The sequence below is a fragment of the Zalophus californianus genome, chromosome 7 (assembly GCF_009762305.2).
Source record: "Zalophus californianus isolate mZalCal1 chromosome 7, mZalCal1.pri.v2, whole genome shotgun sequence".
In the NCBI taxonomy this organism is placed as follows: Eukaryota; Metazoa; Chordata; class Mammalia; order Carnivora; family Otariidae; genus Zalophus; species Zalophus californianus.
In genome coordinates, this window is record NC_045601.1 from 112,978,619 (window position 1) to 112,995,933 (window position 17,315).

A 17,315-nucleotide genomic window follows, 5' to 3' on the forward strand; every position below is an offset into this window, starting at 1 on the left:
AGTTTTGTTTCAAAATGATAGTGATGCTGCCAGGCTTCAGGTTGCTGTTTGCATCGGGCATGATGTCAGGATGGTCCTCCCTGGCCAGGGAGGCCGCTGGGCCATCTCTCGCTCAGGCTGCACTGGCCACCTGTGTGTGTCCCCTTGTACATTACACTCATGAGTGGTTTATGGCAGGGGCTCAGTGTGTGTGCGCACACACTCTCTTCTACTTCCATCCACAGTGTCATTGTTCTTCCTGCTACCTAGGCTCAAACCCTTGGGCTACAGTATGGCTCTGTACCATCTCATTCCCCACATCTAGCCAGCCTCTGAGGCTTCTGTTTTTATGTCTCTTGCATGGGTCTTCTGTTTCTATTCCTATTACCTCTGGAGGTCAGACCTGCAATCCTAGCCCTTGGACCACTGCAGTAGGCTAACTGGCCCCCCTCCACGTTCCCCCCTCCAATTCGCTTCTGTACCCTGCTCCCAGAATTGTAATCTTCAAACCTGCTCTATCATAGCACTCCCCTGCTCAGAAACCTCCAATGGTTTACCTATTAACTTCCACACCCTGTTCAGGCTGCTAGGGGTGGAAGGGAAGACCCACCCTCCCCCCACAGTCTGGCCCCACCTGCCTTTCCTGTCTGACCTCCACTGCCATCCTCCTTATACCCATATTGTGCTCCATTCACACTTGCCCACGTATACCCTGTTCATTCCTATGTTAGCCACTGCTGCTCACCTCTCCTGCCATCTACCTCGTTTGCTTATTTCACTAAACATGTATTTATTGAGCACCTGCTATGTGCCCAGCACTGTGATGGGCCCTGAAGATATAGTTACAGTTCCCGTTGTCATGGAGCATCCAATCTAGCAGGAGAACAGGGAAGGAGCATCTCAGGGCCCACTTTGAGGTCAGGATGGGGGATGGAACGGGCATGTAATTCCCCACTCCAAACAAATAGCAAGAGAGTGGGAATCTCAAGGGCCAAAATGAAGAAAGAATCTGGAGCAATGGCAGTGAGCAGAGGTGAAGAACATAGTCCTTGGAGGGGCTTGAACTACATACTCACCTCAGGGATAATAGTATGAATACACGCACGTGGGGTATGAGCTGAGGCCACAGGTCCATCTGTGGTTGGAGGCTAGACTTAGACTCTCTACCTAAAGCAGGAAGCTTGACAAGGGCCCCCCCTGTGAATGGGGACCAGAAGCTCTCTGTCCCACAGCCCAGAGTCACAGCAGGGAGCAGACTCTGCTTCAGGGCATGTGTACAAACGGTTGCCTCTAAAGGAGCACACTCCTTGGGCTGTCTATTTCTTACACCGTCCAAGTGGTGAGGACACCCAAAGCTGAGAAACTAATATAAAAACTAGTTGGAACCTGTGAACCCATGGGTCTTGGGCATAGGCAACCATAGAGCTACACCACAGACAGGCATGTGAGGGCCCACGTGGAACTTCTGTGGAAGAAAACTCCCACGGACTACAAGCCTGTGGAGTAAAATTTTAAAACACATTTAAAAATACAGTGCCAGCAGGGCCAGTCCAGAGACTCAAAGAATTGAACAAGTCACATCTGAGGAAACAGAGAAAACAGAGCCATCTGAAAGGATCTCAAGAATAAATATGTTTAAAGTGTTTACAGAGATAACAAAAGATTATACAACCCGATCAGTTAGATATGGGGGGAAGAAACCAAATAGAAATCCTAGAAATAAAAATAATACTGTCTTTTGAAAAATTTGGCCTCAATACCATAGAGATAGCTAAAGAGAAAATTAGCTAATTGGATGATAGATCCGAGGAAATCAACTACAAAACAGTCCGGAGAAGAGAAAGAGATGGGAAATGTGAAAAGGAAGTGGGGAGACATGGAGGATAGAATGACAAGCTACAACATAAACTTAGGGCAGACTAGAGAAAACTGAGAGAAGACAACATCTAAAGAGATAAAGGCTGAGAATTTTGTAGAATTGAAGGAAAGTACAAACCCTGGAGTGGCTGCTCTCTGCATGAGAAAGTTGCCTTTCACCCACTTCTCCCCAGCCTTGTTGTTTTCATGGCCTACAGCCTGACCTCTTCACCGGGATCAGGGGCCTTGCCCTGTCTCAGTAATAAGCAATCCTCCCCAACTTTAAGTGGGAAGCTTCCCTACCCCATCCTCCAATCCTTAAGACTTAATCACCTGGAACTGACCTATTTTTCTTAAGCCTCTGCTACTCTGAGCAGTAGCTCCAGTGTCTTGTGTGATCCTTGCTAGCTCCCCACAATCTAGGGCAATGTTGATAACAATGGAAATTTGTTGAGTGACTAATATAAACCAGGGGCTACATTTAGGTGCTTTATACACTTTGTTTCTAAACCTCTGCAAAGCGGAAATTACGCTATGTCATAGTTATAGTTATCTACTGCTGCGTAACAAATGCTCTAAAACTCAGCAGCTCAAAACAACAAACACGTATTGCCTCACCATTCCTGTGGGACCAGAATCCAGGAGCAGCTTAGCTGGCTGGTTCTGGCCCATGGTCTCTCAGGAGGCTGCAGCCATTTGAGAACTGACTGGGGTGGGAGGACCCGCTTGCAGGCTACCTCCTGTGGGTGTTGACCCGAGGTTTCCCTTCTTCCCCTGTGGATCCCTCCCTCCGGAGGGCTGCTCATGACAAGCCAGATGGCTTTCCCCAAGATGGAAATCACAGTCCTTCATAACCTGATCTTGGAAGTGACATACCATCATGCCCACTGTGTTATATTGGTCACACAGCCCATCCCCGGTACAAAGTGGGAGGACACCCCAGGAAAAGGACTAGAGGTCGGGATCGCTGGGGACCATCTTGGAGGCTGGCTACCCCATAGACCTCTTCTGCAGATGAAAAATCTGAAGCTGAGAGAGGAGTAACCTACCCAAGGCCACTAAAAACTTTATCAAATTCTTAGTCTTACAGGCACTAAGGCACATTTAGTCCTCCCAGGAGGCCTAGGCGGGATATTCTCCATTTTCCCAATGAGAAAAGGAAGGCAGGAAAGGTGGGATAACTTGCCCCAGTCCGACTTGCCTCTTAACCACTGCACTGTACTGCCTTCTTTAAAGCCTCCTCCCTCTGACCCCAGATTCCCCAGATTCTTTCCCGAGGCACCCTACCCCATCTGTGTATTCCCCTGGGGGAATTAGTTTCCCAGGCCGGGGTGGTCCCCACGGGCACTCCGGAAAAGCAGTGGGGGCCGGGGGGAGGGAAGGCACGGTCGCCTGGCCTTCAGCCCGGAACCCTCCCCCCACCCCCCACGGCCGCGGCTCACTCGGCCCACCCCGCGGGCCCAGGTGCGCTGGACCAAGACTGCGGGCAGCGCCTCGGACAAGTTCCAGGAGACATCGGTGTTCAACGAGACGCTGCGCATCGAGCGCATCGCGCGCACGCAGGGCGGCCGCTACTACTGCAAGGCGGAGAACGGCGTGGGCGTGCCCGCCATCAAGTCTATCCGCGTGGACGTGCAGTGTGAGTCTCAGCCAGGGGTGCCCCCGGGGCACTCAGGCTGGGCGGGAGGAGGGGGTGGAAAGGAGGCTGGAGAAGCGACACCTCCGTGGAAGAGCACAGTAGAGACTTCATCTTTCCCGGACTAAAGGGGTTTTCCTGCTGTTCCTCCAGTGTGTCTACCCTCTACCCTTCACACGTTTCCCTCCACGATCCATACGTATCTGGCAACAGCCCTCTCAAGTGATCAGGGAGGGTGGGACAGGTTGAATTGTACTTTTTTTCACAGATGAAATTGTGGTACCGGGGGTTTGTGACTTGTTCACTCGCAAAGGTTCTCTGGACTCTGCTGTGGTGCCCTTCCCATAGTACCTCATGTCTCTGCTTTTGCCCCAGGGGCTGTTCTGAAACTTCCCTACTCCCACCACTTACAGGACCAAGCACCCCTCAATCCTGGCTGCTGGTTGAATGGGAAGCCCCTAGTCCCCCTACCTGCCTGCCATAGAGATACCCCCCTTAGTCCCAAGAGTCTATTTCACTGCTTGCGCAGGCTGATCCTAGTTACCCAGAAGCCACAGGGCCAAGCCAAGGGGCCTGTCTGACACCATCTTAATGTCTACAGTGAACCTACCCATTAAATATGCCCATGCCCCCCGGCAAGTGAGACCCCCAAGTGGTGAGCAATGGAACCTCAGACCCTTCTGTCCCCTTTCAGGCAACGACAGACCTGCCAAATCCTGGGACTGGGGGTCATTTCTTGATTTATTGGTGCTGGAAGGGGCCTGGGTGTCACCAATGCCCTACCTCCACCTCTGGTCTTTGTTATGAGTTCTGTCCAAGTGGGCTGTACAAGGACAGAATGATGAGACACCTGTCGAAGGATGTTAGGCTGTGGAATGTGGGTGCCTTTGGTTCACAACGCTGGCTGCCCATTAGAATGTCTAGGGGGGTCTTTAGAAGAAACTACCGATGCCTGGGTTCCACTTCCAGCGATTCTGATAATTGGGCATGGGGCCCTGGCATCAGGATTTTTCTTAAACTCTTTTTTTTTAATTGAGGATTAAGCTACATCCGATAGAGTACACTAATCTTAAATGTACAGTTCAGTGAATTCTTATGTCTATGCATGTGTAAACACCATCCAGTTCAAGAGCATTTCCAGGACCAGAAAATTCCCTCCTGCTCCCTCCCAGTCAATAATCTCCTTAGAGGCAATCATTCTTCTGACTTCTGACACCATCAATGAGCTCTGCCAGGCAGTGGTATTAGAAAGTCTCCATGTGATTCTGTCGTGCAAACAGAGGTGAGAACCACCAATCTAGTCCAATTTACCAGCAAGGAAACAAGCCCAGAGAGAGAAGAGACTTAGGCAGGTCACACTGCAAATTAACAGCTAACCTGGGATTTGAACCCGTGTCCTGATTTCCAGTCTGCAGCTGCTTCCTCCATCCCATGACGGGAGGGTGAAGATAGACACCCGCATGCAGGGCCGGGGGGAGGGACAGCTGGGAAGCCGTTAAGTCCATTCCCCTGCCTCTAATGGGTGGTCAAGCTTGTGGGCTGGGAGAGCATCTGGCTCTCTGGAAGCATCCCTTGAGGGTGGCTTAGCTTTCCCTGGTGGCTGCCAGAAAACCCAGCCCCCCACCTTGGGGTGAGCCGGCCCTGACTCCACTGGGGCTGTGTCCTTGCAGACCTGGACGAGCCCGTGCTGACGGTGCACCAGACGGTGAGCGATGTTCGAGGCAATTTCTACCAGGAGAAGACGGTGTTCCTGCGCTGTACTGTCAACTCCAACCCGCCTGCCCGCTTCATCTGGAAGCGGGGCTCCGACACCCTGTCTCACAGCCAGGACAATGGGGTCGACATCTATGAGCCCCTCTACACCCAGGTCAGGATGGACAGCAGTCAGCCTGGTCTCCTCATGGCTCGCCCCACACTCTTCCTTCTGCACCCAGCAAGGGAGGGGGACGCAGAGACCTAGGCCCTGTGATCCTGTGTTCCGGGGACTATGCCCTGACTCCTGTAATTCTGTCCTGACGTCAGAAGCATGCATTCTGATTGGGCTTCAGACAGCCCTTGCCAAATGAAATCAGGACAGAAAGGTCAGGGAGGACGGGAGAGTCCCCCAGGCACCAGTCCTCCGGGGACATTGCTAGTTAGGAAAGGCACCCTCCAGGGGCAGGCATGTGATCCCTGCGTGCGGCTGACTGGCAGAGTATTGGGAACTCTTGGGCAGGCGCAGTAGCAGTTGGGGGCAGAGAGATGACTGCACTTCCCATGGGACCCCTACAGTCCCGGGAGGTGGTGATGCAGCTGTCCTACCAGGAGCGTCTTCCAGAGGTTGGCTATCCTAGGTGGCAAAGCTCCACATGAGGCCATGGCCTGCGGGCCAGCCCCATGTTTGTATGGGTTGTAAGACAGAGCAGGAGTCCTTCCTTACCCTCCATTTCCCAGAGTGGGAAAACTGAGGCCTGGTCCCGGCCGGTGTGTCCCAGAACAGCACCAGATGCAGAGAAGCCCAAGGTTTGGAGACTGCAGTATCCACCCCAGTTTCCGGCTCCCTGAGCCTAAACGGTGTGGAGGTTGAAAAGATAGGAATTAAAGTAGGAATTTGCTTCCGCCTCGGGTGCTGGGTGAATGTGTGTGGGATCCCTAGAGACCCAAGCAGGCCCCTCACCCCAGTGCTCTGCTGCTGCCTAGGGGGAGACCAAGGTCCTGAAGCTGAAGAACCTGCGGCCCCAGGACTATGCCAGCTACACCTGCCAGGTGTCCGTACGCAACGTGTGCGGCATCCCGGACAAGGCCATCACCTTCCGGCTCACCAACACCACGGGTACAGGCCTTCCCTGCCCGTCCCCACCCCCCTCCACCGCCCGCCTGGGGCTGACTCCCCAGCTAGGAGATGGCGCCCCGCCCCACACAGGACTCTAGGCCCCTCACCGTGAGCATGTCCCCACCCCGCCCCTCCGCCTGCTCCCTGCCCTCTCCCTCCAGGCCTTCCCCAAGCCCATGGCTTCTCCTCCCCGCTCAGCTCCCCCAGCGCTGCCTCACGGTCCCCTAAGACCCCACCACCTTGTCCTTATAGCACCACCAGCCCTGAAGCTGTCTGTGAATGAAACTCTGGTGGTCAACCCGGGGGAGAATGTGACAGTACAGTGTCTGCTGGCAGGCGGCGATCCCTTACCCCAGCTGCAGTGGTCCCACGGGCAGGGCCCGCTGCCCCTGGGTGCTGTGGCCCAGAGTGGCACCCTCAGCATCCCCTCAGTGCAGGCCCGGGACTCTGGCTACTACAACTGCACGGCCACCAACAATGTGGGCAACCCTGCCAAGAAGACGGTCAACCTGCTGGTGCGATGTACGTGGGTCCGGAGGGGCGGGAGGGGACTCGGGAGGCGGGCGGGGGCCCTGCCCTCCAGGAACCGCCGGGGAACTGGGAAAGGAGCCTGTCCGCTTCCTTTTGTCTGTCTGCCGGCGGCTGGACTACAATTTGTATAAAGTTTTATTTATAATCTACATTTCCAAATGTCATCTTGACAATGGAAGAAGTGGGAAGGGCTGGCATTGATTTCCCAATATATTTTTTTAAGATTTTATTTATTCATGAGAGAGAGAGGCAGAGGGAGAAGGAGAAGCAGACTCCTCGCTGAGCAGGGAGCCCAATGCGGGACTCGATCCCAAGACCCTGGGATCATGACCTGAGCCAAAGGCAGACGCCCAACCGACTGAGCCACTCAGGCACCCCAATTACCGACATCTTTCTTAGATTGGGAAACTGAGGCTGCCAAAAGCTAAATGTGGACATTCCACTCTTTAAGAGAAATTTCCTGACTCTTCCCATACAATGGTTTCTACATTTTTCACAGAATTAAAATGAAAATAACATGGATTTGTACATACCTCATATGCAAATCTTTATTAGCAAAGCGTGTCGGTGAGTCTGAAGGTAATTACTAAATGTAAAAATGATACAAAACTTGGGGCACAATTAAAGAAGTATAAACACCCTACTTACTAAACCTCAGCCTCATTAGCTTCTCAGTATGGTCTTGATTTTGCTACTGTGCTTGCAGGAGAAAGCTTTTTTTTTTTTAAGTTTTATTTATTTAAGTAATCTCTATACCCAACATGGGGCTCGAACTCACGACCCTGAGATCAAGAGTCACATGGTCTACTGACTGAGCCAGCTGGGCGCCCCTAAAGAGAAAACTTTAAATTCTTCTGACTTAGAAGTAACTTTAGGTTGTTGTTTGGTTGTTGTTTATTTACTTGAAAATTTTAAAGATCCAGGCTTGTTTGCAGCTCTTTAGCCCTTGAAAATAAAGTACAGCTTCTGTCAAATCCAGTGGAGAGTCTTCTGATGAAATGGTCCCTCCTTTTTGTTCTTCCCTCACCAACCAGTCTCTCTCTGACTCTTATCCCAAAAAGAAGCTAGCTCTTGGTGACTTTTTACTTAATCAGAGCAAGAAAGACAGTAGCAAGATTGTTGCTGATGACTACTTTTTCCTTTGATGGTACTTTTCTTGTCAGATTACTCTTTTCCACCTAATTCCATTTGGCCTTTAAAACCTAGGTTCCTGAGATTTCAGTTTACATCAAATACTTACGGTCGCCTCTTAGGGTGACGTCCAGCCTGCTCTGCCCAGCCCAGTCCTAGTTCATGGCCGTTGTACCAGGGACCTGTCGAATTAGCACCCACTATTGAGAATGCCATCTTGGGGCACCTGGGTGGCTCAGTCAGTTAAGTGTCCAACTCTTGATTTCAGCTCAGGTCTTGATCTCAGGGTCATGAGTTCAAGCCCTGCTTTGGGCTCCATGGTAGATGTGGAGCCTACTTAAAAAAAGAAGAAGAAAAATTCTGTCTAACTCTTGGCTACGTCAGACAATATTCAGATTTTTCAAAGAGGCTAGACCTTTTTCCTAAACTCTGTGTTTTATGTAATTTCACATAAAATAATTGTATTTGGCTTTTATTATAAAAATTGCACAAACTTGTTGCAAAGAAGCAAACAGTACAAAAGGATAAAATTTCCCCTCAGCCCCACTCTCTAGACAGAAGCACTAATACATTCTGGTGCCTCTTTCCAAAAATTGTACTTTGCATATTCAAGGTTTAAAACAAGAATAAAAATAAAGCAGTGCAGCCTTTAAGAGTGCAGGCTCAGTCTGAATTCAAGGTTGGCTATTTCTTTGGGCAAGTTACTTAAGCTGTCTGAGCCTCAGTTCTCTCCTTTGTAAAATGGGGACAGCAAAGTGCCTCACTCCAAGATTGTGGGATGGGTGAGATGAGTAAAACCGTGTCAAGCGCTTGGAACGGTGCCTCTCACATAACGGACGTTCAGTCAACAGTGGCTATAACAATTCCTAAACCCACTTTTCTACAGCCAGCTTTTTTGGATTTTTAAAAATGCATCTGAGCAAGCAGAATGATTTCCAAGCAAAGTGATGGTTTCTCTTGGGGGTGGTGGTGGTGTGGGAAGGCCAGTTCAAGGAGAGAAACTGGGTCTGGATAGGGGTGGGAGGGACATAGACCCTTGGCTTTGGGCCAGCCCCAGCCACCTCTCCCTCCCCATCCACCCATAGCCATGAAGAATGCTACGTTCCAGATCACCCCAGATGTGATCAAAGAGAGTGAGAACATACAGCTGGGCCAGGACCTGAAGCTGTCGTGCCATGTGGATGCAGTACCCCAGGAGAAGGTGACCTACCAGTGGTTCAAGAATGGCAAGCCGGCACGCATGTCCAAGAGGCTGCTGGTGACCCGAAATGACCCCGAGTTGCCTGCCGTCACGAGCAGCCTAGAGCTCATTGACCTGCACTTCAGCGACTATGGCACCTACTTGTGTGTGGCTTCCTTCCCAGGAGCACCTGTGCCTGACCTCAGCGTCGAGGTCAACATCTCCTCTGAGACAGGTGGGCAGCTGAAGCGGCATGGGTGTTTGTGTGTGTGTGTGTGAGGAAACTGGAGAGGCCCACAGAGGGGAGGTGGGCACAGTAGCTTGGGGGAAAGGAGACCAGAGTGAGGGGAACATGATTTGTGTTTCCTCTGTGTCCATACCCATTTATTAAGCATCTGTTGTATGCCAGGCATTTGTGCTAGGCTCTGGGGTAGAGTGGTGGGCAAAATGAGTTCTGCTGGCATTGAACGAAGCAGGAAGGCAAACGTTTTTCAGATAGTCTCACAAATAAATATATCACTGCAAACTCTGATACATGAGAGTCGGGAAAGAGTTTCCTAAGATAGAATGTTTGATCTGAGATCTGAGGGAGGGGCAGGATTTTGCTAGGCAAAAGAGAGCAAGGGAGGGTAGAAGAAAAGGGAGGCCAAAGAAGCAGCATGTGCAAAGGCCCTATGGCAGGTAAGTGCATGGGCCATTTGGAGCACTTTTGAAGGGAGGAAAGTGGAGCTGAGAGAATGGCGTGAGATGGGAGAGAGCAGGGGGTCAGCGGGGGCCGGATTATGCAGGGATTTGGGTCTTTATTCCAATAATAATAAATAACAACAATAAGATAATGACTAACATTTATTGAGTGTTTACTCTGTGTTCTGATGATTTCATATTTAGCTCATTCACCTTCATGGTTTACCTTATGTGGTAGTTTATCATCAGTGTTTAGAGATGAAGAAACAGGCTCAGAGAGTTTAAGAAACTCACCTAAGTTAACAAACAGTAAGTGGGGTAGCTGGGATTTGAACCCAGGCAGTCTGACTGTAGAGCCACCCCTGAAGGGTTTACATTTTAAGAATGATAGGACTTTAAAGGGGATGATTTTGGAGAGAGTCTCTAGAATCTCATCTCCAGTCCTTAGCCCCTTGCACGGAGGAGCTGGCTGACTTTGGCTAAGCCTCTTTGACTCTCTGGGCCTCAGTTTCTCCTCTGTGAGATATTGAACCAGATGGCCTCAGAGGCCCCTTCCATCCTGACTTCTGCACAGAGAAAAGACTTCGTAGCCAGGGAGTGTGTCCCTTACAAGCCTTATAAGTGGATCCCATAGCCGGGACACAGGATGGGAGAGGGAAGATGAGCCTGGGGAGAGGCTGGAGCACGAGGGTCTTGTTTGTAGGGCCAAGGAACTGGAGCTTTAACCTGAGGGCAGTGCAGCCTCAAAGGAAGGAGACAGCCCTTTAACCTGTGGGGGCAGAGCAAGGTTGGGAGCTGGGACGTTTTGGAAACAGGGAAATCAATAGGGCACTGGGCCATTTCCTCCATTTGGCTCATTAGCCTGATGCCTAGGGCATGGAAGCTTTTTAAGGGCCTGTGGAAATAATTTAGACCTGGAAAAGCAAATTAATTGGCTGCAAAATACAAAGAGAAAACTGTAAAATTAAAGCCGATGCATTTGTATAAATGTTTACAAGAGTATGAATGATCCTAACTAGATAACTGGACCTCAGCTTGCCTTGTGGAGTTATTTACAATTTATATTTAATGTAGGACATTTTAATTTGTTTGATGGGATGTGGGATGGGACCCATGGAAGTCTTTAAAAGACCCTCCAGTTGGGCGATGTGTTGGGTTGGATTAGGTTTGGCTGTGTGTAACAGAAAATCCCGAATACTGCTAGTGGCTTAAATGAGCTAGATGTGTATTTTTTTTTCTCATAAAAGTGAGCAGTCCAGGCTGGAATAATGGCTCAGCTCCACCTAGTCCTCAGGGCCCCAGGCTCCATCTTGTCTTGCTATTCTGTTATCACTAGTGTGGGCCACCTTGTCCACAATGGCAGTTCCAGCTGCAGCCATCAGTCTGCATTCCAGCCCGCAGGAAGGAGGAGAAGAGGGGCACAGCCTCGCCTTTTACAGACCCTTATTTCCTGTCACATCCCACTGGCCAGAATTTAGTCACATGGTCACAGCTAGCTAGCACTAAGACAGGCTGGGAGACATAATGGTTATTCTGGCTGTGTGCCCTGCTAAACTCCAGATATCCTATTACTTTGGAAGAAAGGGTAAGCATGTTGAGGGACAGCCTAGGGATCTGGGATAACACTCCAGAAGGCAAGATGTTGTGCTAACACTCCAGAAGGCAGGATGTTGTGCTAACACTCCAGAAGGCAGGATGTTGTGATAACACTCCAGAAGGCAAGATGGAAGCTTTAACTAGATCGGGGTCAGTGGGCAGGAGAGAGGGGGTTGAGGGAGGAAGTCATTGAGTAGAACTGTTTACAAGGTGGAACCCCCTTTCCTTGGGCTAAACGAAAAGAAGGAATAGGCCAGGAGGACTTCAGGTCTCTTTCTGTGTTGGGAGACCCTGAGGTAGAGACCCCAGGAGGTAGAGAGAACTGGGGGAGGTGAGCTGTGTTTTGGAGATACTGAGGGGTCTTTGGGACATCTGGGATGGGGAAGGGAGGCTCAAACCTAGGGAGAGGGAAGCCGAAGCCCGAAAGCAGGGGCCAGCGGGAGCTCTAACCCTGCTCCTGCCCGCCTCCCCACCGCAGTGCCTCCCACCATCAGCGTGCCCAAGGGCAGGGCCGTGGTCACAGTGCGGGAGGGCTCGCCCGCGGAGCTGCAGTGTGAGGTTCGAGGCAAGCCGCGGCCGCCGGTGCTCTGGTCCCGCGTGGACAAGGAGGCTGCGCTGCTGCCCTCGGGGCTGCCCCTGGAGGAGACCCCGGACGGGAAGCTGCGACTGGAGCACGTGAGCCGCGACATGAGTGGGACCTACCGCTGCCAGACGGCTCGGTACAATGGCTTCAACGTGCGCCCCCGCGAGGCCCAGGTGCAGCTGAATGTGCAGTGTGAGTCTCATCGCCCCACCTGGACTCCCTTCTGGGCTGTCCCTCCCGGTTCTCAGCCTGACCTGCCCCTTCTCCACCCCTCATACACTCCAGGCCAACCAACCCCCTCCACGTACTGCCCATATCCCCCAAACCTTACCAACCCCGTGTTCTAAGGCGGGAGGTCTGTGACCCTTGCCACATTGCCATTATCGAGTGCCGCCCCCCTCGCCCCCATCTTCATTCCCAGGGACCCAGTGAGCAAAGAAATAACTGATAGAACATAACAGGTAGACATGGGAGCTTGAAAGACCTTCACGGGAGTACGTTGTGTCTGATAGTATAACGATGAGAGTTAACTCACGTCGTGCCAAGCACTGTTCTAAGAGCATTTTAATGCATGAACTCATTTAACCCTTCACAGCCCTATAAATAGACTCTGTTATTTCCTTATTTTTACAAACCGAGAAGCCGAGTCACAGGATAAGTAACTTGCCTAAGGTCTTAGCAGCTAGTTTGAGGCAGGGTTGAGATTTGAACCTAAGGCGTCTAGCTCTGGGGATCTTGCTCTGAGCTCCGATGTTATGCTGCTTTTCACTACGTGGGGGAGGGGGAGGGGAGAGGCGTGTGAGGGGACCATCTGAGGCAAAGACTAGAGGCCCAGTCTGGGAAGCATGGCTGGAAGAATTGGCCGGGATGGGGTGGGTATTTGCTCAGAGCGCGGCTGTTGTGTATGTTACGAGCGTGTATCCGCTCTGAGATCCCTCCAGGCTGGGGGGTGCGGGAGCAGGGTCGAGTGCGTCGCCTCCGATGGGGCCGCTCCTCCAACACCACCCGGCCCCGCTGACCGCCGCCCCCGTCCCCAGTCCCGCCGGAGGTGGAGCCCAGCTCGCAGGATGTGCGCCAAGCGCTGGGCCGGCCCGTGCTGCTGCGCTGCTCGCTGCTGCGGGGCAGCCCCCAGCGTATCGCCTCGGCCGTGTGGCGCTTCAAAGGGCAGCTGCTGCCTCCGCCGCCCGCTGTCCCCGTCGCCGCCGAGGCCCCCGACCACTCCGAACTGCGCCTCGACGCCGTCACCCGCGACAGCAGCGGCAGCTACGAGTGCAGCATCTCGAACGACGTTGGCTCGGCTGCCTGCCTCTTTCAGGTCTCGGGTGAGCGTCCCGTGGGTCCCGCCCCACCCAACAGCGCCCACCTGGGGCCAGGCTCCGCCCCAACCCCGCCCACAGTCGGCCTGGGCCCCGCCCCTTTCCTGCCCCCCTTCACTAAGTTTAGGTCCCTCCTTTCCAAGACTCGCCCATGCCAGGTCTAAGCCCCGCCCACGCCGCTCGGAGCAAACTGTGACATCTTTTAGGGCCCCTCTAGACCCGGCTATACCGCTTCACTCACGCCCTCTCCAGGTGTAGGAACTTCTCAAGTCCAGCTTATACGTGCCCTAAGCCCCGCCCGTTTTAGCTAAGCCTCCCTCCCCTTGGCCTCGGACAGCCCTGCCGCTTTCAAACCCCTACTTCCCCGGGCTTAGGCTTCGCCCCTCTAGCCCCGCGAGCACCAAGTATGGGCCTTTCCCTTTAAAGACCCATCCACACCGCGCCTGGGCCCCAATTACGAGGCATAGGCCCCACCCCTTCCAGCCTCGTCCAATCCCAGCTCTCCGTTTCCTCCTTTCCTGGTAGCAGGTGCGCTCCAGCTCCGCCCACACCAGGTTTAAACCCGCCTACTCAGGCCCTGGGCACCGCCCCATCCCAGCCATCACATTTCAAGCCCCTCCTCCTTCGTCCTGGGCCGCGGAGGCTGCGGACGGAGGACCCCTTCTTTTTGTAACTGCAGGCCCAATGTGAGGGGCCTGAGCTGTAGCTAAGAGGAGAGAAGACGACCCTCAACAGCTTCTCTGGAACGTCGTGGGTGGCTCTGGGCCAGCCAGCGCACGTTTCCTGAGCCGTCACCCCAGAGATTCAGGCCCTTGGTGCCCAGAAATCCCTCTCAGCCTATCTCGCCATCAAGTCCTTCCTGGGTGGGCTGTTTGGGGCCGCAGGCGGGCATGGGTGATTCAGAAAGGGGTGGAGGTCGTGGTGAAGGCTGAGGAGAACGCATAGGGGCTGAAGGGGTTTCTGATGCCCTTTTCTTTGAGGGAGAGCTGGTTCCCTGTCAGAGCTGGTGGCAGCACCCCTGGAGGAGAGCCCCAGGTGTGCCTGTCCCCTTCTACTGCACCTCCAGCTCTCTCAGCAGCCCCCAACTGACCGGGTGCCCCTTTAGCTCCTGTTTGGATCTCTTCACTCAAAAGCAGGGGGCCAGGACCACAGGTCACTCCCCAGCCCTTCCCCACCCCACCCCGCCCTGCCAGCCAGAGGCCCCTATGACATTTCCCACCTCCTTCCCCCTCCCCTGTTCTCCCACACTTCCCCTGTCTCCCCACCTTTTTGCCTCTCTCTCTCCCTCTCCTTTCTCTTCCTTCCACCTCAAAATCCTTGACCCTTCTTTGTGTCTTTCCCCCCACTCTCTTTCCCTGTGACTTCTCTAATATCCCTCCTGTGTGTCTCCCCAAATTTCTCTTTTCTCTGGCTTTTCCTTGACCTTTCCTCTCTGTTCTCACCAATACCACGTCTTGGAATTCCCAATCTCCCTTTTCTGCACTTCCCACTTTCCCTCACACCCCACCCTCACTCCCCCAATCTCCTCCTCTCCCACTGTCTCCTCTCTTCACTGTATTCCCTTTCTCTTTGTCTCCCCGTACCCTGTCTCTGTTCCTTGCCATCTTCTTCCTTCTCCCTCTCCCGTGCCTCCTCTCTCTCTGTCTCTCCCCACCCCCCACCCTTCACGGCCCCACGCCCCCCTCCCCGCCCTCTCAGCCAAAGCCTACAGCCCGGAGTTTTACTTCGACACCCCCAACCCCACCCGCAGCCACAAGCTGTCCAAGAACTACTCCTATGTGCTGCAGTGGACCCAGAGGGAGCCCGATGCTGTCGACCCCCTGCTCAACTACAGACTCAGTGTCCGCCAGGTGGGCCGGGAGGGACAGGGGCCCGGGGGCAGGCTGACCCTGGGAGTGTCCCTCAAGCCATGGGAAGGGGTTGGAGGCAGGGCTTGGACATATTTGACCCCCTTACAGACCACTCTTTAGAGCCAGAGAGAAAGTATTCCGGACACAGCAGCAGAAGCTGGGAGGTTCTAGGGACCTGCCCCCTCTGACCCCATGCTCTGGGCCCAGCCCTGAGAATTGGGCTGGATCTGCTGGGGATCTTGGACAGGGGAAAGGGGACAGAGCTAGCTCTGCTCACAAAACACAGAATCTACTTGTGAGTCAGGAGCTTAGAGTGGGGTAGGGGGGCAGTCTCATCCACAGGGTCTCTAGAATGCAAAGCTGGAGCTGTGCTGTTCTTGTGTCCAGTCTAATTCCATGTGGTTCTCCCCAAGGGGCAGGGGCTGTGGAGGGTAAAAGTGTGGCTCTGGGGCAGACCGCCTAGGCTAGAATCTAGCTCTGTGTGAGCTAGGGCAAATGACATCTCTTTGGCCTCAGTTTCTTTATCTGTAAAATGGGAGTCATTATAATGTTCCACCTCAGAGGATTGTTATTTTGAGGATTAAGTGAGTTAATAATGGCAAATCACTTTGAACAGTGCCCAGCATCACGTATTATTAAGGACAGCCCTAGGAGGGAGGCGTGGTAGGAGTGATTGCTCTCTCTCACAGAGGGGGAAACTGAGGGTCTGGCTTCCTAGTCCTTTATTCTTTCTGCTCCCTGACACTGCCCCCCACCCCACCCTCCAAGTCACACCAGGGCCTGGGCCGGTGCTCTGGTGGAGGGTGTGGCCTGCTGGGCATCTGGGAACACCCTGTATCTGCAGTTGAATCAGCACAACGTCATGGTGAAGGCCATCCCAGTGCGGCGCGTGGAGAAGGGGCAGCTGCTGGAGTACATCCTGACTGACCTCCGTGTGCCCCACAGCTACGAGGTCCGCCTCACACCCTACACCACCTTCGGGGCTGGTGACATGGCCTCCCGCATCATCCACTACACAGAGCGTAGGTGGTGGTGGTGGGGTAGGGGTGGTGGGAAGGGTGGGCTCATCTCCTCCCCAGGGGACCCCCCCTTCAACCTCCCCACGGGGTTCCAGAGCTTGGGGCTCCCCACTGTGCAGTGTTCTACTTTGTCACCGCAGGCTAGGCCCCTCTGGCCCCCAGTCCTGGTTTCGGGAACCCTGTCCCCTGGTCCAAAGCCGGGGCACCCTCTGTACGGTCCCACACCTCAGTTCTGACTTGGTTTTCCCGCTTGCTTTCTCAGCCATCAACTCTCCCAACCTGTCAGGTGAGACACCTCCCTCCCACTTCCCCTTCCCTTTGGGAACACAAAGACTGACTCCCTTGGTGGGAGGAGAGGACCCTGAGAGATACCCAGAGAGAAAATGGGGTGGAGGCCAGCCGCTGGAAGGAGAAGCCAAAGGGGACAAGGCTGGGCTTGGAGACACGTGCATCCAGGACTGATTCTGGGGCTTAAAGGTGGAGCGGGGCAGAGGTAGGGGACGTCTGTAACTCAGGGCCTCCCCCCTCAGTCAGCACCCTGATCCTGTCCCCTAGAATCACTGTCCGTAAAAGAAAAGTGGAGAGACCAGACTTATCCACATCCCCTGTTCTCTGCGGCAGGGTCCTTAACCTGACCCCAGGGGCCTCACCTGGGGGTGAGGAAGCCCTCCCCTCCCCCCAAAGGATCTGTGTGTAGAATTCAGGGGGTCCGTGAACCTGGAACGTGGAAGCGCATACAGTTACTTCTTTATCTTCCCCTAACTTCTAGCAGAAGTTTAACATCTTCAGGGACGAATGTAGGCAACGGACCACACTAGTATAATCACTACCTGTGACCCTGTCATCAGGACAAAGCCCCGGTTTGCACATTATCTTAAAGTTGTTGCAGCCTCTCCTGAGTATCATTTACATTCATCAGGGCTTCAAAACCACAGCAGTTATTAGAGCTAACACTAGATCTTGTTATTTAATTAGATAATAAAGAAGCCCACCTATTGTTATCTCACAAATGTGTTTTTTAAATATTTTGACAGCTGTATCTCCATATAAGTGATTTTCCTTTGTGACCCTGTGTATTTCATTTTGTGCATCTAAAATTATTATTCTGAGATGGAGCCCTTAGACTTCACTAGATGTCAGA

At 53.1% G+C, this 17,315-nt stretch overlaps 1 protein-coding gene across 3 annotated transcripts in view; it reads left to right on the forward strand.

The window, feature by feature from the left end:
- The window catches only part of MDGA1 (MAM domain containing glycosylphosphatidylinositol anchor 1), a 57,675-nt gene that overhangs the window by 29,472 nt on the left and 10,888 nt on the right, over nt 1–17,315 (forward strand). For 2 of the 3 annotated variants that reach the window (XM_027603968.2, XM_027603967.2), the window contains 9 exons: nt 5,143–5,339; nt 6,152–6,284; nt 6,537–6,806; nt 9,032–9,361; nt 11,885–12,181; nt 13,027–13,311; nt 15,004–15,155; nt 16,000–16,177; nt 16,437–16,460. In XM_027603968.2, the coding sequence (XP_027459769.1) occupies nt 5,143–5,339; nt 6,152–6,284; nt 6,537–6,806; nt 9,032–9,361; nt 11,885–12,181; nt 13,027–13,311; nt 15,004–15,155; nt 16,000–16,177; nt 16,437–16,460 (1,866 nt within the window). Of the gene's footprint in view, nt 1–3,300; nt 3,476–5,142; nt 5,340–6,151; nt 6,285–6,536; nt 6,807–9,031; nt 9,362–11,884; nt 12,182–13,026; nt 13,312–15,003; nt 15,156–15,999; nt 16,178–16,436; nt 16,461–17,315 lie in introns of all 3 variants that reach the window. The other variant, XM_027603966.2, reaches the window with a different exon arrangement.